This window comes from Ovis aries, chromosome 9 (assembly GCF_016772045.2).
Source record: "Ovis aries strain OAR_USU_Benz2616 breed Rambouillet chromosome 9, ARS-UI_Ramb_v3.0, whole genome shotgun sequence".
NCBI classification, from domain to species: domain Eukaryota; kingdom Metazoa; phylum Chordata; class Mammalia; order Artiodactyla; family Bovidae; genus Ovis; species Ovis aries.
Genome location: NC_056062.1, coordinates 58326648 through 58348454, shown reverse-complemented (window position 1 = coordinate 58348454; position 21807 = coordinate 58326648). Strand labels below are relative to the sequence as shown.

At 41.9% G+C, this 21807-nt stretch overlaps 1 protein-coding gene across 1 annotated transcript in view; it reads right to left on the bottom strand.

The window, feature by feature from the left end:
* Positions 1-2967, bottom strand: part of TNFRSF11B (TNF receptor superfamily member 11b) — a 29422-nt gene extending 26455 nt beyond the window's left edge. Inside the window, exon 1 of the mRNA XM_004011767.4 lies at positions 2871-2967. Within this exon, the coding sequence (XP_004011816.1) occupies positions 2871-2900 (30 nt within the window). The 5' untranslated portion in view covers positions 2901-2967. The remainder of the gene's footprint in view (positions 1-2870) is intronic.
* Positions 2968-21807: the final 18840 nt, after the last annotated feature.

Below are 21807 nucleotides of genomic sequence, written 5' to 3'. Positions count from 1 at the left end.
GCAGGTCTCTAACTACATGAGTGAGCATTTCAGAAAGCCCATGACTATGGCATTAGTCCTCATGACCACACCCTTTCAGTGCTGCCTACCAGCATATCCTCTGCTGTCACAAAAAGAATCTAGAATTCTAGTTTGCCTCACAATTTTATCTTCTTCCACTTCTTAAATTCAGGATGCCTTGATTTTATCTCCAAATATGAAACATTTGGAGTGTATAATGAGAATAATAAACATTCTATTGCTCCTGCAAGGTAATAGTTGGTGGCCATCTCTCCCCCATCTCTGAGCATCATCAGCACTTTGTTTACATAATTCACTTGGGTCTAGAATGTTGACTAGAAGCTAGTGTTAGTGGAATGGGAACTCTATATTATGTGTGGCTATCTTGCATGTGTGCATATTACTATCTCTATTTTATAGAAAACTAAAACACAAGAGAGATATAAATTGCCCACCATCTTTTATCAAGTAAAATACTGGTATTTGAATTTTGAATTTTGACCCCAAATAACCAAACTCATAACCACTGCACAGCAGCTGCCTTTATAAGGTCTTGGAAGGCAGGATCTTTTATATTCCCAAGTCGCCTCATACTTCCCCTTTTGTTATTCTCATTTAGACATTCCAGTGCCTGCTTTCTCCATTTTGCCGTGTGGTCCATGAGGACAGAAATGGTGCCCATGTTTTCCATCCTATGTCTAGTATCCAGTGGCCTGCCTGGTACAAAGGACTAAATAGCAGTAATGCTTCCAGTCCTTAGCACTACCTCTTGGTGTTTATGAAAGGGCATCTGGACTTTTCATATGTAACTGCAAAGTATCTTTTATCACTTATTTATAAAATAAAATCAATCTCAGAAGCTATAGAAGGGAAAGGGAGCACATTCCTATTTGAAGTATTTACTAGGTTCAAGACCCAATAAAAGGTTTCTTTTCTGATAATGCTGTAACATCTGCAGTTAGTATTATCTACATACATATCTACATCCTTATACAGACCAGATATCAAAACATTTGTCTACTTATTATTCTGGAACACTTAGAATACTGGAGTGAGTGGGTAGGCATTCCCTTCTCCAGGGGATCTTCCTGACCCAGGGATCAAAACCAGGTCTCCTGCATTGCACGCAGATTCTTTACCATCTGAGCCACCAGGGAAGCCCATTATTAGGTATACATATTATTTAATGGAAATTCTGAAATTTAAAAGTTACTGATAATATGTTTATTATTAATCAAATCTTTGACAGCATACAAAAGGCTAGAAAGAATAAAAGTGTCCCCATATTATAGCAATTATTTATACTAGCCAAAACCTATAATGATTAAGTCGCTTGTGGTGTAGCCATGCAATGGAATATTATACAGCACTGAAAATGGATGGGCATTTGTACATCCAATACGGGAGATGATCCACAGTGGATAGCAGCCAGACACAAAAAAGTACATAAAGTTCATTTACTCATGGATGGTATTATAAGTCAGAATGTTGATTCCTCTGGCCATGACTGGCATGGTGATAGGGACGAAGCCCTTGAAGCTTCTGGGGTCCTGGTAATGTGATGGTGTCTGAGCTGGGTGCTGGCTTATAAGTATTCACTTTGGGAAACTTAATTAGGTTCTTATGATTTGTGCAGTTCTTTATATGTGTCCTTTTTAAATAAGGGTTCACTTTTTAAAAAGTTCTCCATATTAGTGAAGTTATATATATAAAATATATACCCACATATATACAAATCTATATATACACATATATGTATACATAGTACCTATACATAAGATTAGCTTGCTTAAGTGTGACCTTTTATTAATCTACCTTTCCTTTAGTGACTTTGCTGTTTATTTACTTATTTAAGTGTGTGTATCCCAAGATCTAATTGGAGGACTTCCTAGGCTTCCATTCACTCTTAGTGGGTTGGACATTCACATTCAAGCAGTTACTGCAACAACTTTCAAAACACATATGCAGCTTAAATATGGATTTTCCTGTCCTTTCATGAATGTCTGATTCATATCTCAATGCAGTCTACATTTTACTGACATAAAGGAAATAAATCATTGGTCATAGAATAATCTACATAGAAATCTTATTAACTTGATTGGTCAAAATGTAAATTTAAGTAAAAGAAGCTAAAAATTACAGACATTCCTTTCTTTTCCAAATTTCCTTTCTTTTTCCAAATTTAAAATAACTTTTAGCTCTATTGAGTGCAGAACCTCAATTATTTAAATCTATTTTATAACCTAATTAATGTTATCTCACCAGTATTTTCCACATTACATTGAAATGTCCTATTTTAATAATAAAATGTGATTAAAATGTTAAATTGCACAATAAGAAATATGTGTGTATGTATGATCTTTTCTCTGGTGCCAATTATTCAAAATTTCCTATAATATTTGCTTAAGTGGCAAATAAGCCTAATGATGTCATATTCACTGCATCCAAACTTTATTCTAATTACAGTAGTTTTAAGAATTATTATTCTTAGCATTAAGAATAATCTCCCAAATTACTTTGATAGTATTATTACCACTAATAATTAATAATAAGGATGCCCAAGTTAAGCAAAGATGGTATGGAGCCATCTGAGATGAAGAAAGCCAATAAATAAAATGGATAAAAAATCATTCCAGAGCTCTTCTTCATAAACCCAGCAGGAACTTTCCAGTGTAAAGGGACACCCTAGGAGAAGCACAATCAGCTTGAAAGAGGTCTCCTGTTCCAACCTGACCCCAGATCTCTCCTGGGAAAGGGAGCAAGTTGAGCTTTGTCCCCATCAACAGGCGGGCAGGTCGGGAGACCAGGAGGCGAGGAGCCTCCGCGGTCGCCCAGAGCACCGCTGCCGGCGTCCCGGGCCAGGAACTTACCACGAGCGCGCAGCACAGCAGCTTGTTCATTGTGGTCCCCGGGAAACCTCAGGCGCTCGGAGGCGGCGGCTGCGGGGTGAGCGCTACGGTGCGTCTCGGCTGCCCGTGCACTCATCACTTTATATATAGTGTCCCGGCAACAGGAAGTATCGGCTTGGCTTTGATCATTCATTCCCTATCTGGACCAAACTTTGCACCTTTCTTTTTTAGGAACCTTGGGCGGGAGTCGGGCGGGGAGTTGGGGCGGGGGGAGGGGTGGGGGGATGGGGAGGACGGGAGGGGAGGTGCGAAACGCTCCAGGGTTAACACTTTCAGCGCCAGGGCGGAAAGAAGTGGCACGAGCGGTGGGAGTAGGGGGTGGGGCGGGGATGTCTGGCCCCTGGGAGGCGGAAAAAAAAAAAAAAAAGCTGCAGAACAAGGCAGCTGCTGTCTCCGTGCGGCTCTGAGGTTTCCTGGCCCCTTCCCGCCAGCGGCCGGCCTCCTGGCAGCCGCGACCAGTGGTGGGAGGACTGGGCGCACGCTGGGCAGTCGCTTTGCTGGGCTCCTCCACCCTGAGCGTAGGATCCAGCCAAGATCTCTGCGCAGCCTGCAGTGCGCCCCAGACACTACACCCCACTCCGTCTGACCCGCTTCTCAGGGGTTCTGAGATCCCCAATAACAAGTATTCTCATTCACGAGCTGCGCTCAGAGGCTCTTCTTGGAGTTTGCAGTCATTTATCTCCAAGGTTGCACAGATGGAGAAGAAACTTCTCTAATTTATGTTTTGTTCGAAAGCCGATGCCTTTTCCCACTCACTTTTTATTGCCTGGGGTAGTTTCAGCCAGAGAGAATCAGTAGAGGACAAACTTCTTGCCTAGGGCAGAAAAAACACCGCCGTAGGATTTGCCACTATACTGAACTAAACTGATCGTCTTTATCAACACCATCATCATCCAAAGGTTTTTGGTACGTACTGAACTTCTGAAGTTGCCTCTTCCAGGTCTTTCCGTTGCCCCCAAGCTTTTGGTGGAAGTTGGCTCTGCCTAAAGGGTTCTTGACTCCCCCATCCACTCCCACCAGCTGCTTTTGTGAGAGTTGGACCCCATGACTTCTAAAGGGTAGACCCCTTCTGAGGTCCTGCAGTTTGCTGATTTGTTTTTAGGTTGCCACCAGAGCTCTTCACTTACAGAAGCTGGGAAAAAAAAAAAAAAAATCACTGCAAAGCCAGCCTCCCCATCAGGGCCACGTGCTCAATTCTCACCTCCTGAGAAGGTCAGTTTCTGCTTTTCTCCAGAGTTCATGGAGAGGGAGATGAAGGTGATTCTCTCAGGCTCAGACTATCCCATGCAATAAAAAGTGGCCCCCAGGAGCAAGTATTACCAGCAGGGATCAGAGTATCTGTGCTTTCAAACCAGCATCTTTCCACCAGAAGGTCAAAGTGGATCCATAGACAGAGTAGAAAATATTTAGAGGGAACAAGTTCAGCTCTTCTACTCCGACTGTGAAGTACAGAAGACAGAGTGTCTTACTCAGCGTTCTCTCTCCACAGCATGATGGTTTCTTAAGTGAACTAGTGAGTGAGCAAAGGTCAGTGCATACTGACCAGATGGTTTAACTCCAGCCCTGCCCCTCCGCTTCTGAACTTCAGCTTTGACATCCACAGTCTGAGCTACTAGCACTTAGACTGACCATGGGACTCAGGTAAATTTGAATGTTAGTTGTAAAATACTAAGTAAATGGTAGTATTATTGTCTTTATGAGGTGATGCCTACCTGGGATACTGCCTGAAGGCATTTTTCTTGAACTGTTGTATAATGCTCACATGCAGGAGTCACACTCTGGAGAAAACTGATCAAGGACTGAATCCTGCAGTCTTAACCCTGGGAAAGTGCTTATGACTCTCTATCGTCTATCAATTAAAAATAGTAGTTATTACAGAAATGTGGCATGGAACAAATGAAAGTATTTTGAAAAGTAATGCATAAATTAGATTAGTAATGCATAAATGAGGTTAATCACTAACCATGAGCAGTCAATAAGTAAATGTATATAAGATAACCTAGCACATTGCCTGGATAGGAAATGTTTACTAAATTATAGCTATGATTGTTCACAGGCAGTACATATAAGATACCAGGCTTTAGAGCCAGACTTGAAACGCAGATCTCCTGCGCTCTGGCTCTATTACCTCAGGCAGATTTTAACTAACCTATTTGTATTTCTGTTTGATTTCTTTATTGGTGTCGTGACGATAAAAATCATACTACCCTCACAGGGATTAAATCAGCTGAAACGTGTAAAGTGCTCATCGTACTGTTTAACATGTAGTAAGGGTTCACTAAGTCTAGCTATTATTGTTATACTTATCTGAGGTGCTCTTAGGGACATTTATACAAGCACTAGGTGAGTCTGGACTCTAAGCTTCTGGGAGCAGCAATCATTTATTTTCTTATGATATTTCTTGAAACTTTTAGCTCCGCATCTGGCCTCCCTATAACTATCTGATGAATAATGGCAATAGAGGTGGTGATGGTGATTTTGGGGTGTGTGTGTGTGTGTGTGTTTTGGGGGAGGGAGGAGAGGAAGTGTAATTAGCTGTCATCTTGAGAAAAGCCAGGGCCCCATTTTTATAGAGTCACAGAGTAGACAGTGTATTGACTGTGCCCCTTTCGGGACCTGACTGTGGGCTGTTTATTAATCACCCACTGACAGGAAACAGACACTCTGAGTTTGCAGTCACGTCATTTGTTATATTCCTGGAGTAGTCTGGCCGATCCCCCTGGCTCTTCCCATGGGACCCACTACAGTGAGCAGCAGGCCCTGAACACTTGGAGGCTGGAGTCCATCTTCAGTCTAGATTGGACGGGACTCGGGGATTCAGAACTGAATCCATGGGGCGATGTCTGAACACTCGCTTGGCAGACAGACTACATCCATCTTCCCATGACAGATCCTTCATTGGCATGGGCCAAGGGTGACATGAAACAGAGTGTCTGGTAAATTTAACCTTCTCTTTCTGATCACCAGAGATGTGTGATGCTGACTGTAGGTGACACCTCATCAGATAAGCCATCATCTTCTCTTCCCTGAACTGTTTTGGGTTTGGTCCCATGTTGAACACATTTTCATTGCGCACATTTCTGATTGTCCCTGCTTCCATTTCAGCCACTGCTATGGCTTAAAGAAATGGTGTCTGAATATTGGGGACCCCCTTGAGAAAAATACTTACCTCTTTTTAACACAACAGCCAAGCACCTGCTATAGGAGGCCATTTATAATCATCGTTATAACAGAAATGCCTGAAACTCAGGACAGGGATTGATTTGGTCCTTTGGGAGACAAGACAAACTGATGGGTTCCCTAGAGACTGACTGAATGCCTAGAACATCTTACACATAAGCTCCCACATATGGAAACTGGAAACACAAGTTCTGAGGTTGTGTACGGGAAAGGTTATTAGTAGAAGAACAAGAACTCATTCCTTCTTGTTTCACTGTTACTAAATCTTTTTCTGGTTTCATAGGAGATGGAACAGAAAGAGGAGAAATAGGTAGTTATCCTATTGATTTTATTTCATTAATGTTTGCCCATTTCTTCATTAACAAATACAATTTTAATTATTAATGTTCTAGACTCCCAGGGACAGAGGAGCCTAGTGGGCTGCTGTCTATGGGGTTGCACAGAGTCAGACATGACTGATGTGATTTAGCAGCAGCAGCAGCAGCAGACAAAACATTAATTTTAGCTATTAATGTTTTATTACTGGACTGGATTGTCATGCCCTCCTCCAGGGGATCTTCCCAACCATGGCAATCAACTCCAGTATTCTTGCCTGGAGAATCCCATTGACAGAGAAGCCTGGTTACAGTCCATAGGGCTACAGTCAATAGCGTTGCAAAGAGTCGGACACAACTGAAGCAGTTAAGCACAGCACATTAATGTTTTAAGGTGTTACAAGCTCTGTGTGAAAATTGATATGTACTTGCTTTAAAAATAGTGTACAAGGGAACTCTGGTCAAAGTTATGTAGCAGCCTGGAGGGGAGAGGAGTTTGGGAGAGAATGGATGCCTGTATATGTGTGGCTGAGTCCCTCTGCTGTCCACCTGAAACTGTTATTAACATTGTTCATTGGCTATACTCCAATACAAAATAAAAAGTTTAAAAAAAAAGCATCCAGAAAGGCAAGGTTATATATAGCTGAAGCACTTTCTGCTTCAGTAGGTCACCCATTTCTTAAAGATCTGCAAATATTAGACCAGGAGTCATTAAGGGCTGGTTACAGTTTCCCACTCAGTAGTAGTATGATTCCAACATTGTCAGTCATTTGTTAAAATAACCTTTTCATTGAAAGCTGGCATAAATCAATCACACAAACATGTAAATATTCAAATCTGTAAGTACATGGAAAGAAATAACCATAGGAGCTACTGGGCCAGTGTGATTGTAAGCCACATCTCACATATGTTAACTAGCAGTGAGAAGATAGCCCTTGGACAGGGAGAACAGTGTTAGCAGACCTTGAGGTAAGAGGAAGTGAGGTGTGATTTCCAGGAACTAGAGGAAGCCCGGTATGGCAGAGAGCAAGATGTTGCCTGGGCTGGAAGAGGCTGCAAAGGAGAGTGGACAGTGGTCAGGCTGCAAAGTGTAATTGATCCTATTCTTCCTCCAAACATTGATAGGAAGCACTGGAGGCTTTAAACGTGAGAGTGACATGATCATTATAGCTTCTGTGGGGTAGAAATTCTCTGAACTTCACCCTGCCAACCTCAGGGTCATATCCAAGCATAGTGCACAATAGAAAGCCTTCTTAAATTAAGAAAATCACAGCATAAATGGAAAAATATTTTTATTAACTTAATTAAATTTAAGCTTTTTTAAATGCCTGCCTACGGTAAAAATTTAAATAGTATTAATACATATCCCATGGAGGGTAAATTTCCATTTTGCTTCAGACCTCCACTGCCCATTTATAGAAGCTTCTACTATCAATGGTTTTTATATGATTGTTCAGATCATATAAAGACACATATTTATGGATAGATATCCTGTTGTTGCACTGATGATAAAGAATCTGCCTGCCATTGCAGGAGACACAAGAGACGTGAGTTTGATCCCTCGGTCTGGAAGGTCCCCTGGAGAAGGGTATGGCAACCCACTCCAGTATTCTTGTCTGGAGACTCCCATGGACAGGGGACTCTGCCTGGCAGGCTACAGTCCATGGGGTCACAAAAGAGTCAGACACGACTGAGCGACTAAACAACTACAAATTCTTAATATTAATCTCACCACTTGGTGTGTGCTTGGGGCAAGAAGGAATACCTAAAATAAGTGACTACTACTCTCTGTAACGCATGTCATGTAGCACTGGAGGGAAGACTCTAAGTGGGAAGTCTGGTGTTTCAAGCTCTATAAAGAAAGCTACCTCATTTATGATTCAGGGCTCAGCAACTTCTGCTAGCCCTCCAAGAGAAGTGCAAGGTGGGAAATTTGCCTCAGTCAGCTCGGGCTGCCCTATCAAAATACCGTAGACTGGGTGGCTTTAACAGCAGGCATTTACTTCTCACAGTTTTGGAGGCTGAAAGTTTGAGATTGAGGTTGAGGTGAGTTTGAGATTGAGATGGATATTGAGTTTGAGATTATGGTGAGACCTTTTTTCCTGGCTTTCAGGTGATCAGCATCTCACCGTGTGGAAGCATGACCTCTTCTCTGTGTGTGTTCAGAGGGAGAGAGGCCTCTTTTCCTATTTTTATGAAGTGAGCAGTTCCATAGATTCCACCTTTATGACCTAGTTTAAACTTGTTTCCCTCCTAGAAGCCCTATCTCAAATAGAGTTGCCCTGAGGGTTAGGAGTTCAAGATATGAATTTAAGGGGGAACACAATTCAATCCATAGCAGCATATTTCTATTCCCCTCTTTTAGGGTATATAAGCTCATGCTTAATTTTCAAGGGAATTTAGACTTTTGCAGTACTTGCTAGAGTGCTCAATAAATGCCATGAATATAGAACTGTAAAGTCATAGTTTTTCTTACCCTCAAATTTCTTTTTGCCTCCTTTTTGGGATTCTCTTTCTCCTACTCAATTTAAGAAAATAACTTCCATAGTTCAGGCAGTTTCGTTTTATGTCTGTATTTCCTTCTGAACACATCACCTGATTGCAGATTCTGGTTTCCCTGACTGAGTGAGGTTGGCAAGATACTAGCAGGGGAAAATTTTGTATATTCTTTGATAAAAGTTCTTAATAGAGGGAATTCCCTGGTGGTCCAGTGGCTAAGTCTCCGTGCTCCCAATACAGGGGCCCTGGGTTCGATCCCTGGTCAGGGAACTAGATCCCACGTGCCACACTAAGAGTTCACATACTGAAACTAAAAGATTTCATATGCTGCAACTAAGCCCTGGTGCAGCAAAATAAACAAGGTTTTGAAAAAGTTCTTAATAGATGAGCTGAATTACGTTACATAGCATAGCATACCCTGCCCTCTTAAACAGAGAAAAGCGTAAGTCAAGCCTTTCTGCACAGGTGACACCCATCACAATTTTCTCTTTGAAATTATTGTCAAGAATGGTGCCAAATTCATGGTGACTCTCAGTGGGGAATTTGGGGGAAGAGAGAAAGGCATTTCAATAGACCAAAGCATGGTGTCTGTCGTTCCTCTTCAGCTAGAGGAAGTGACATGCCTGTCTGCCAATACTTCCAGTTACTTCACCCAGGATTTCCTGAAACTTAGATACCATCTAGTGTCTACTCAGGCCCACGAAACAGGTTCCCTAATTACACAGGGATGTACATCCAAACAACTACTCACCTGAAGGCTTCTGAACAACTATGTGTGATGTCTTCCTATCAGACGAATGTAGCCAATCTACACAGTTTCCTCTTCTAAGGTCCTTCAAGAAATTTGGTCATCTCTAGTGTCAGTTCAAAGATTCTGCCCCTCTCCCAACCCCAGTGCATTTTGTTTGCACCTGGCAAATGAAAATAAGACAGATAAGAATCCTTAGAACTATTTTCTCAGTAGTCAGTTAGGTGTTTCTGCCTGGGAAAGTCCCCTTCTTTAACTAAAACAAACCTTTATAAACAAAGATTTTGATGTAATAATTTTCAGAGAAACTAACCTGCAAGATAAAATTGCTTCCTGAAATGAGAGTTTACCTAGAAAAGGCTTAGCCTAAAGGAATATCTCTAAGTGACTGTTAAGCTAAAGAGGGAAATTAAGTTGTTTAATATCCAGCTGAAGGGACACTATTAATGTGACAGGTTTTAGTACAAATAAAGTACTTTATCATTTATTTATTCAACAAACAAGTAATAAAGTACTTAATACTTAGTGGGTACCAGATGCTGTACCCCCAATTTAGACAGAAATAGTTAACCACACTTCTGAAGCTTTCAGTCAGGTTGGGGAGAGACAGTAATGAAATAAACTGGGAAATAAACTCTTTGAATGTGATAAGCCAGTTTCAGAAAGTGATAAGAGGGTTGAAGTCCATAATACAAGTTAGCATAATGGTGCTTGCCTAGAAAGGGGCTACATTAGCTGAGTTTCTTAGGGAAAAGCTCTTTAAAGAAGCAACTTCTTTTATTTATTAATTTTTTAATTGGGGAATCATTGCTTTACCATATGCTGGTGAATGAATCATAATATATATATATATATATATATATATATATATATATAGCATGCATATGCTTGCTAAGTCACTTCAGTCATGTCTGACTCTTTGCGACCCTAAGGACTGTAGCCAGCCCGGCTCCTCTGTCCGTAGGATTCATCAGCAAGAATACTGGAATGGATGGCCTTGCCCTCCTCTAGGGGATCTTCCAGACCAAAAGATCAAACCCACCTCTCTTTATGTCTACCTGCCTTGGCAGGCATGTTCTTTACAACTGGTGCTACCTGGGAAGCATAGATAGATAGATAGATAGATAGATAGATAGATATACCCTCCTTTTTGAGCCTGCCTGCCCACTCCCATTCCACCCCTCCAGGTCATCACAAGATGCCAGGCTGGGCACCCTGTGTTATACAGCAGCCTCTCACTACTTCTCTGGTGTACTTACACATGGTAGAGTATGTATGTCGATGCTACTTCCTCAATTTGTCCCACCCTATCCCCCACTGTGTCCGCACGTCCATTCTCTATGTCTGTGTCGCCATTCCTTCCCTGCAAATAGGTTCATCAGCACCATTTTCATAGATTCCATATATATATATGCATTAATACATGATAGCTGTTTTTCTCTTTCTGACTTACTTCACTGTGTATAATAGCTCTAGGTTCACCCACCTCATTGGAACTGACTCAAACTCATTCCTTTTATAGCTGATAATGGTCCATTGTATATATGTACTCCATCTTCTTTATCCATCCATCTGTTGATGGACATCTGGGGTGCTTCCATGTCTTGGCTATTGTAAATAGTGCTGCAGAGATCATTGGAGGACATATGTCTCTTTGAATTGTGGTTTTCTCAGAATGTACATGACTGAAGCAACTTAGCAGCAGCAGCAGCAGCAGCAAGATGTATAACGCCTGATCAGACGATGGGATGATGAGCACATTGTGTATTCTGGGAGCAGGGGTGAGGGATCAAAATCTTCCAGGTACAGCAAAGAGCAAGTGTGGTGACCCAGATGAGAAATGTGACTGGGCTAAAGCCAAGGGAGTAAGAGAGAGATTTAAACCATATGTGCTCAGATTGATGGACAGGGCTAGACCATGCAGGGGCCAGTGGCAAGATGTAGCAACAATGCCTCCATCAGGCAAACACATATTCTTAACATCAGAGGTAGATTAATTCAGGGATCAAATTTAGGGCATTGATACTGAAAATATTTTACTTCTAAATATTTTGTTGTTTTTGATGCTATTGCAAAAGCAATTTCCTTCTTAATTTCTGTTTCAGAGAGTTTATTGTTAGTATATAAAATGCCACTGATTCTGTGTGCTGATTCTGTATCCTTCAGTTTTGCTGAATTTATTCATTAGTTCTAACAGCTATTTGATGGAGTCTTTAGGGTTTTCTGTATATAATATCATGCCATCTGGAAGCAAAGATCATTTTATACTTCTTCCTTTCCAATTTGAATGCCTTTTATTTATATTTATTGCCTAATTGTGGTACTTTTGGTACTAAGTTGAATAGAAGTGATGAGCGTGGGCATCCTTGTCTTGTTTCTGATCTTAGAGGAAAGACTTAACCTTTCACTCTTGAGTATAACAACCGATACAAAAGAAATACAAATGATCATAAAAAGCTACTGTGAACAATTTATACCAACCAACTGAACGAACTTGAAGAAATAAAAAATCTTAGAAACACAACCCATCAAGACTAAAATTAGGAAAATGGAAAATCTGAACAGACCAGTTACCAGGAAGAAGATTAAATCAGTAATCAAAAATCTTCCAACAGATAACAGCCCAGGGCCAGATGGTTTCACGGGTGAATTCTGCCAAATATTTAAAGAAAAAATAATACTAGTCCTTCTCCAACTCATCCAGAACTTTGAAGTGAAAGGAGCACTTTGAAACTCTTTTTATGAGGCTGGCATTACCCTGAAATCAAAGCCAGACAACATTACAGAAAAAGAAAACTACTGGCCAATATCCCTGATGAATACAGATGCAAAAACCCTCAACAAAATACTAGCAGACCAAATTCAACAGCACATTAAAAGGATCCAACATGATTAGGTGGGATTTATCCCTGGGTTGGAAGGATGGCTCAACATATGCAAGTCAATAAATATGATACAGGGCATAAACAGAGTGAGAGGGATAAAACTTATATGATCATTTCAATAGATGCAGAAAAAAAGTTTGACAAATTCAATATCATTTCATAATAAGAACTCTTGGTATCTTAGGTATAGAGGGAACGTGCATGCGTTCTTGCTTCATTTATGTCCAACTCTAGGTGACCCCATGGACTGTAACCTGCCAGGCTCCCCTGTCCATGGGATTTTCCAGGCAAGAATACTAGAGTGGAGTGTCATTTCCTTCTCTAGGGGATCTTCCCTACCCAGGGATCAAACTCTCCTCTCTTGCATTTCCTGCATTGGCAGGCAGATTCTTTACCACTGTGCCACTTAAGAATCCCCATAGAAGGACTATACCTCAGCATAATAAAGGTCACATATGACAATGTCAGTGCTTAAGGTACTCAGTGATCCTAAAAATAAAGGACAAAGAATTGGCTACATTCTGTATTCCTACGAAGGTCTATAGAGGGAGTTAAAATATTTTAGTCAAATGTTTCTCCACATATTTTTCATTATTATTCCCAAAGGAGAAATTTTTAAGTTGATATAACTTAATTTAAGGAGAGAAATTAAACACTAAGGCATAAGATGTTTTCAGGTGAGGTTGTGCTTTGGAAGAACATGAATCCCTTGCAATATTTCAGGCTTTTTTTTTTTTTTTTTTTTACCCTTCCCCACCAAATAAATTTTGCCACTTGTGGAACATATGTCTCCCACTGAGAATACATGCTTTAGCCAATGCCCTGATGAAATACCCATAATTTCAGCACTGAGAGCCCATTTTACCACCATTATGTAGAGTGAGAAGTCTTTGGTATTGCGGGAAGATGGACAGAACTGAATTCCTAGAATGTGGACCTTCTGTTGAAATGCTAATTCACTTTCTGCCAAGTGGGAGTCCTGGTTAAGTCAACTGCCTACATGCACAGGGTAGATTAACATGACTAATGTGTATATGACACATTATATACACGCAGTGCCAAAATATTCTACAATAAATTTCAGACACACAGGAATTCAGAACAAGGGAGTGGCAGAGAAAGAGCTGTGTATGGGGAATAGCTTAGACAATAATAGGAGAGACAGGATAGGATATGACTCTGGAGGAATGGTAACATGTGTAAGTGAAAAATTGTTTCATTTACAAATTGTGTCACTATAGTTCCTCCTCCTCCTCCTGTATGTGAAGTGAAATGGTCTTTGAAGGTTCATATTTCTGTAGGTACCACATGGTAGTCAATAAGAATTACGTAGTCAGACATGACTTATTGACAGGATAACAACAACTGAAAAAGTGTAAAACAATAACTAAAAATACTATACAAAGAAATATAGTAAAAGCTCAATAGATAAATTAAAATAGAATAATTACATGATTATTTAGCTATCAATAAACATTATAAAAACAGTCCATGGGGTCGCTGAAGGTTGGACATGACTGAGCGACTTCACTTTCCCTTTTCACTTTCATTCATTGGAGAAGGCAATGGCAACCCACTTCAGTGTTCTTGCCTGGAGAATCCCAGGGATGGGGGAGCCTGGTGGGCTGCCGTCTGTGGGGTCACACAGAGTCGGACATGACTGACGCGACTCAGCAGAACCTGAGAACAGTCAGGGTTACCTTTTGGGTCCTAGTGAGAAGGGCATGGCAACCCAGGCCAGTATGCTTGCTTGGAGAACTCCATGGACAGAGGAGCCTGGCAGGCTACAATCCATAGGGTCGCACAGAGTCAGACATGACTGAAGAGGCTGAGCACATTAACTGTTACGATTTTTTTTTTTTCTCTCTTAAAAGACATGTTGCTTCTGTTGGGAGGAGTTCCAGTAGAGGCAAAGACACACTTGCTATTGTAAATTAGGACATTAGAAAGGATTTTGAACTGTGGTGTTCCAAATCAAAAGGACCCATGAGGCCTGAGCGAGACCCATGAGGGAAGGGGCAGCAGGAGGGGCAGGGAAGAGACAGGCCTCCCCGCTTATCCTCTGTTTTAACTCCTCTCTGAAATACCTAGGTAACAGATAATAATATTTGGTGAGTTGTTTTGCAGATGTGAAATCCCACCCCACCCCCAACCAAATAGAAGATATTAACCTTTTGATGACCATGAACACATAGCCTCAGCCCTCATGGAGCTTAAGGACTAATAACTTTAACCTCTGTGACACCAGTCTTACCTCACCATCAGCCAGTCAGAGACTTGTGCACCAGCTGGCCCTATAGACCCCTCTTCTTCCCTGCCACCTGGCTTTTAAAAGTGTTTTGCTGAAACCCTTCAGAGAGCTCAGGGGTTTTTAGGTCTTGAGCCACCTATCTCCTTGCATTGCCCTTCAATAAACTTTTTTCTGCACCAAACTCTGACATTTCAGTTTGTTTGGCTTAACTATGTGTGAGGTACAGGTACTCGCATTAACAGTGGAACCAAAAGTTGGCCCTAGACACAGAGACATCGCTTTGCCCACAAAGGTCTGTGTAGTCAAAGCTATGGTTTTTCCAGTAGTCATGTATGGATATGAGAGTTGGACCACAAAGAAGGCTGAGCACCAAAAAACTGATGTTTTCTCATTGTGTGCTGGAGAAGACTCTTGGGAGTCCCTTGGAGAGCAAGATCAAATCAGTCAATGCTAAAGGAAATCAACCTTGAATATTCGTTGGAAGAACTGATGCTTAAGCTGAAGCTCCAATACTTTGGCCACCTGATGCGAAGAAGTGACTCATTGGAAAAGACCCTGAGGCTGGGAAAAATTGAAGGCAGGAGGAGAAGGGGACGACAGAGGATGAGATGGTTGGATGGCATCACTGACTCAAGGGACGTGACTCAGGGAGATGGTGAAGGACAGGGAAGCCTGATGTGCTGCAGTCTATCAGATTGCAAAGAGTCAGACATGACTTAGCTACTAAACACCAATAACAGACATCATGACTGAGTGGATCCAACTCCACTCACTGTGCAACAGGAGAAAGCCTTCTTGGCAGGAGTAGGCTCATGGCTGGGGCTTTCAAATTCATGAGAGCTGTGGGTCTTCCAGGCAAAAAAAATATGTATAAACACATGAATTTTGCATTCAGTTTCAGAAGGTTCATAGCCTGTGACTCCAGGAGGGAAACCGATTTGGAATATGATGAAACATTTTGCAGCTCCATTTTAAAGAGATGTTTGTACCTTGGTTAGTAATAATATTGTTGTATCATCGTTTGTCATGTTTCAATATTTGTGTTTCTTGGGTTCTCGTCTAGGTTACCCATCCTGAATTTTCAATATTACATAAATGAACCTTGTTTTCTTCTCCCTAGTGCATCACTGTCCTGACCGAGTCTATAAATGGGCTTCACCTCTGACACTGTGTACTCGCAGCTCAGCTCACATCTCAGGGTAGCTGATTCTGCTTGGCAGGTGTGGGCTGTGTGATTGAGTCATTGGAGGAGCTCAAAGAGGTATTTGTTAACAGGAGCAGGGAACAGTGACTGATTCAGTAGCTCCCTGGGCTCCAAACAACCTGGTACTTACCACAGTTTACATCTGAAGGAAGCCCTGCTGCTGCTTCAGTGGTTGTGAGATGCTGGGGAGATGAAAGGAACACAAAAGCAGAAGTCCCAAGGGGCAGGCACAGTGGGAAGTGTAGAAGAGGGGGTTTTTGTGGCTTTTCCTTTAAACTCAAGTAAGATAAGGTCTAGGGGTGTGTGAATGCGTGTGTGTGTGCGCACACGTGTGGGCTCAGTTGTTCAGTCATGTCCTGCTCTTTGTGACCCCATGGACTGTAGCCCATGGGATTTTTCCTCTGTCCATGGGATTTTTCAGGCATGAATAATGGAGTGGGTTGCTATTTCCTCCTCTAGGGGATCTTCCTGACTTAGGGATGAAACTCGAGTCTGCTGTGTCTCCTGAATTGCAAAGAATAAAGATCAGTTTCACAGCCAAAGCAGTCATTTTAGATGAAAAGCAATAGAGCAGAGTGTAGCTATGTTTCTGTTGCAGGAAGGCAGACCCCTTCCAGGGCTCGAAACTGGGCTCTTGTCTAACACTCGGAAATGAATTGTCCGAGGAGATACATGTGCTGAAAAAGCAAGTGATTTTATTGGGAAAGGGCACCCGGATGGAGAGCAGTAGGGTAAGGGAACCCAGGAGAACTGCTCTGCCACGTGGCTCACAGTCTCAGGTTTTATGGTGATGGGATTTGTTTCCGGGTTGTCTTTGGCCAATCATTCTAATTCAGAGTCTTTCCTGGTGGCACACGCATTGCTCAGCCAAGATGGATGCTAGCGAGAGGGATTCTGGGAAGTGGACGGACACACGGTATCTCCTTTAGACCTTTCCCGAACTCTTCTGGTTGGTGGTGGCTTATTAGTTCTGTATTCCTTATCAGGATCTCCTGTCATAAAACAACTCACGCAAATGGTTACTATGGTGCCTGGCCAGAGTGGGCGGTTTCAATCAGTGTACTTTCCCTAACACTTCATTTCTCTGGGTCTCAACTTCTTTCATCTATACAATGGAGAAGCTGTAACAGTATTATTTTTTAGGAGTGTTTTGAGTAGTAAATAGGGATATATATGTAAGAACAATGCCTGGCAAGCAGTAAGCTTTCCACAAACATCAGTACCTCTGTCATCAAATTCACTGATGTATTACTTTAAAATGATTGTAACAGGTGCTATGTGGACATGGATGTCTAGGCCATTGAATGGAGAGATTTTATAGTTTCAAAGACTGTTTATGCTACAGTTACCACCTATTTAAAAGTATAAACTGGATATTTAAAGCAGAAAACCTCCCAGCATCCATGGCAGTCAAATCGGGGAGGGGTGGAGGGAAGCCAACTGAACGTGGATATCCAGGTGTCTTTTTTGCCTTCTGGGAGTTTATTGCCTCGTCTCTTTAATCAGAGCTTGGCCTATACTGTTACACATGCTTTTAAAAAATTACAAAAAAGAAGTGGCACAGGAGGTCAGAAGGCATAAAGACAGTATGGCAGAAACCACTACGATATTGTAAAGTAATTAACCTCCAATTCAAATAAATAAAAAAATTAAAAAAAAAAAAAGAATCTGCCTGGAATGCGGGAGGCCTGGGTTCGATCTCTGGGTTGGGAAGATCCCCTGGAGGAGGGCCTGGCAACCCACTCCAGCATTCTTGCCTGGAGAATCCCCACAGACAAAGGAGCCTGGCATGCTGCAGTCCATGGGGTCGCAAAGAGTGACATGACTGAGGGACTAAGCCCAGCAGCATGGTGTGAAGTCCTTAGGAGATTAGGCTGAGAAATGGAGTATTTCCTGCCGTATTAATAAACAAGGATGTCGGGGTCTTCAGCCATTCCAGCCCTCCAGGGCACACAGAAGGAGAAGTCTATCTGCAGGTCTGGCAGCCACTCCCTCCTGGGAGCCCACGGAACTCAGGGTGTGAAAACGCAGGAAACTGGTCCCAGATAACTGAGATGCATATGAAAGGAATGATTTCAGCGAGCTCAGACTCTTGCATCTTCCCATAAATAGAAAAGTGCTAAACTCCTTCACTTGGGGTATCTGGCTTCTTTTCATTAACAATAATCTCTTGATGTTCCGGCTACCTGCCCTTTGTTACAAAATATCTGTATGAGCTGGCTCCTCCCCTTGCCTCCTTGGAGCAGTTCTCTCAAGGCTACTTAAGATGCGGCCTGCTGGGCTTAAGTCCTAAAAATTTCCTCCGAATAAAACATAACTCTCAACTCTTAGGTTGTGGCTCTATTTTAAGTACATAGGAAGGATACATTGAAATGGGACTGATGAAGGTCTGGCTCCTGGCAAGTCTTCCTAAGAGTGAAGGGTTTTGAGAAATAAGCAGGCCTTTCAGAGACAGAGATGAGAAGGAAATTGGTTCCAGGCAGAAAAAACAAGGCTACTGGAGGCCCAGATGTTGGGTAGGAGTGGACGTGTGTTGTTGGTGGTGGTGGCTTCCCTGGTGGCTCAGACAATAAAAGAATCTGCCTGCAATGTGGGAGACCCAGGTTCCATCCCTGGATCAGGAAGATTCCCTGGAGAGGGGAATGGCAACCCACTCCAGTATTCTTGCCTGGAGAATACTATGGACAGAGGAGCCTGGTGGGCTACAGTCCATGGTGTCACAAAGAGTTGGACACAGCTGAGCATGCGCACACACACTACCTATATTGTCACACTCACTTTAAATATATCTCTTATTTTATCATATAACCCATAAGACAATCCAAAATTTTATAGTTCTTTTTAAAAATTCTTTTTATTTATTTGTGTGTTTGTTTATTTTTGGCCACACAGCGGCTTGCTCAATCTTAGTTCCCCAAGTAGGGATTGATCCCAGGCCTTGGCAGTAAGGTCGTGGCAGAGCCCTAACCACTGGATCACCAGGCAATACCTTGTACAGTTTTTTTTTAAATCAAGAGAGCATCATGAGATCATTTAATCATTTAACCTTTGACCAATAACTGACAAGTAGGTAAGTTAAAATATAGTTAACATTTCTATTAGAAAATTAGAAAATATAAGAAAGTAGCACTCAGAGAGGACCAGTGACCAATCCAAAGTGACAGAGTTAGCAAGAAATAGGCTCAAAATTAAAGCAGGAGCTTGAACTGTAGATTCAAAACTTCTGTGCTCCATTATATTTTGCTGTTTCTGCTTAATTCAAGCTGTTGTCCATCATTTGATGGTAAGCATCTGTAGATTAAAGGGTGTTTTTTCTTTAAAAACATAATTTTATTTATTTATCCTTGTCTGTGCTGAGTCTCTGTCTCTGTGCACGCTTTTCTCTCAGCAGAGAGTTGGAGCTACTCTCTAGTTGTGGTGACAGGCTTCACTACGATGGCTCTCTTGTTGCAGAGTGCAGGCTCTAGGGTGCACTGCCTTCAGAAGTTGCAGCATGGGGTCTCAGCAGTTGCGAGTCCCAAGCTCTAGAGCACAGGCTTAATAGCTGTGGTACACCGGCTTAGTTGCTCCGCTACATGTGGAATCTTCCCAGATCAGGGATCGAACCCATGTCTCCTGCACTGGCAGGCAGAATCTTTCCCACTGAGCCTCCAGGGAAGCTCTAAAAGGTATTTTCAACTGTTAGCAGAACAGTTCCTTGTTTGATTATTTGAGGCCTGTGGGTAGGTACCAAGATGGAAGATTACAAGTGACTCATCTGATACAGAAGCTGGCTCTGTCTCCATAAAGCTAAAACTAGTCAACAGCATCACAGGACCCTGCCGTGGCTGACGTGGCTGCGAGACATGTTGCACCTTGTTGATTTTTTGGCCTGCCTTTCTCTCCTCCCTTCTTCCCGTCCCTTCACTCCCAGGCTAGAGGAGCAGAGGGAGCCTAACATCGGAGCGCTACCTTTTCTGGCTGGCTACCCATCTGCGTCAATATGGTGTTGGCTTTGGCGCCTTGGTGGTTGGACTCGAGACCATCTTTGGGCAGTTGAGATGATTTCTTTCTAATGGTTTCTTGACCCACAAAGTCGGGAGTAGGTTATTCTTGCTTAGAGAGACCTCAACGTTTCAATGGGGAGTTTCGTTTTGGACATTTTTTAATGCCATGCTCAGTTCACAAGTAATTTTTTAAAAAAAGCACTAAATCATTTCCAAAGAAATGACTTTGCCAGTTGGCATGTCAGCTTGTGGGCCTAGAGCTGAACTCATGCTCTCCAAGCCACACTTGTAGGGAGGAGGCAGACAAGTCAGTCAGCCCTCTGTTGTTTTGCATTACCTAAGAGCCAGCCCTTCCGCAGAGCAGTGGTGTGTGTGAAAGTGTTGAGAAACATTTGCAGTCTCTTTAGAACCTCATAAAGTTAACAACTTTCCATGGAAGGGACTGTTGGAGTAGCAAGTCCAAGTCAAACTGGATGAGTAACTACCTATAGTAGAGATTAACTAGCTGGCTGGGAAAAGCCAAGATGAGTAAAGACCTACTTTTTCCATGGGATGTACCTATGTATTCCAAGGAGCAGTAATCTCTGAATCTATTGCTCATAGACAAATCTCTGAATCTATTGCTTATAGACAAAACTCATAAAAGTTTCGTTGAGTGAATAGATGAATGCCTAATGTGTATATCACAAAGGCTTTTATAAAAACTTTTCTTGGAAGGCCCTTTTCCCAACATAAATATATTTGTTCTTAATTTGCTCAACAGATATTGTAAGAAACTTTTAGGTTCTAAGCATTGTATTCTGGATAGATACAAATAAATCAGGGTTCACATGTTCAAGGCATTTACAACCTAGTAAGGAAGACAGATAAGTGACAAGTTGAAACAGAAGGTGCTAAAGGTGAGCACAGAGTGAAATGGGAGGTCATCGGGGTAGCTGTGGTCGGGGCTCGGGAAGCCCAGAGCTGGCAAATCAAGGCAAGGGTCCAACAGTTAAAAGAAACAAATAGGATATCAACTAGAATTCAGTTGAAGAGTTACTGAGTAAAATGATAAAAAAATACCATCATTTATTGAGTCTCCTTTAAGTTTAGGGTCTTTTTATATACATTATCTGAAATTCGGAGGTTATATTAAATAATCTCTAAGGTGTCATTGCGCTTTTAACATTTAAATTCCATAATTATCAGCCCATTTTGACAAACAGTTATTGAGGAGATATGATGTGCTAAACTGCTAAACTTGCTGCAGAGTACTGGAGGAATGAAGATGAAATAAGAGAAAGAAATAATCCATTCATTTAAGATGCTTACGATCTTGAGGAGGAGACGATTGATGGCTTCAATATAAGGGAACAAATAATTCCCTCTGCTTCTGAGCTTTCAGCTACTATCATTGTCCTTCCCAAGAGTGAGCAGAGATTCTCTTAGTAAAGACATTTAATTCTGCCTGCCACCAACAGATGGAGCAGGTGGTTACATCAGCCAGACATGTTGCATTGCATTTGAGAGCTAGTGAATGAGGGAGCTTTGAAAACCTAAGTAAGAAAATGAGCATTTGTATGCCAGAGTAACATGGGAATTGAAAGTAAGGATCATTTTGTTCCACATGGATGGTGATGGGAGATAGGAGGTGCTGTGGAGTGGGTCAGAGATGCTACTGAGGGAAGTTTAATAGAGCATTAATGTGTCAGTTAAAGTTTGAAGCAGGTATATTAGTTGGGAGGAATTGGGGCTTCCCTGGTGGCCTAGACCATAAAGAATCTGCCTGCAATGCAGGAGACCTGGGATCGAAAGGGAACGTCTACGAACTCCAGTATTCTGGCCTGGAAAT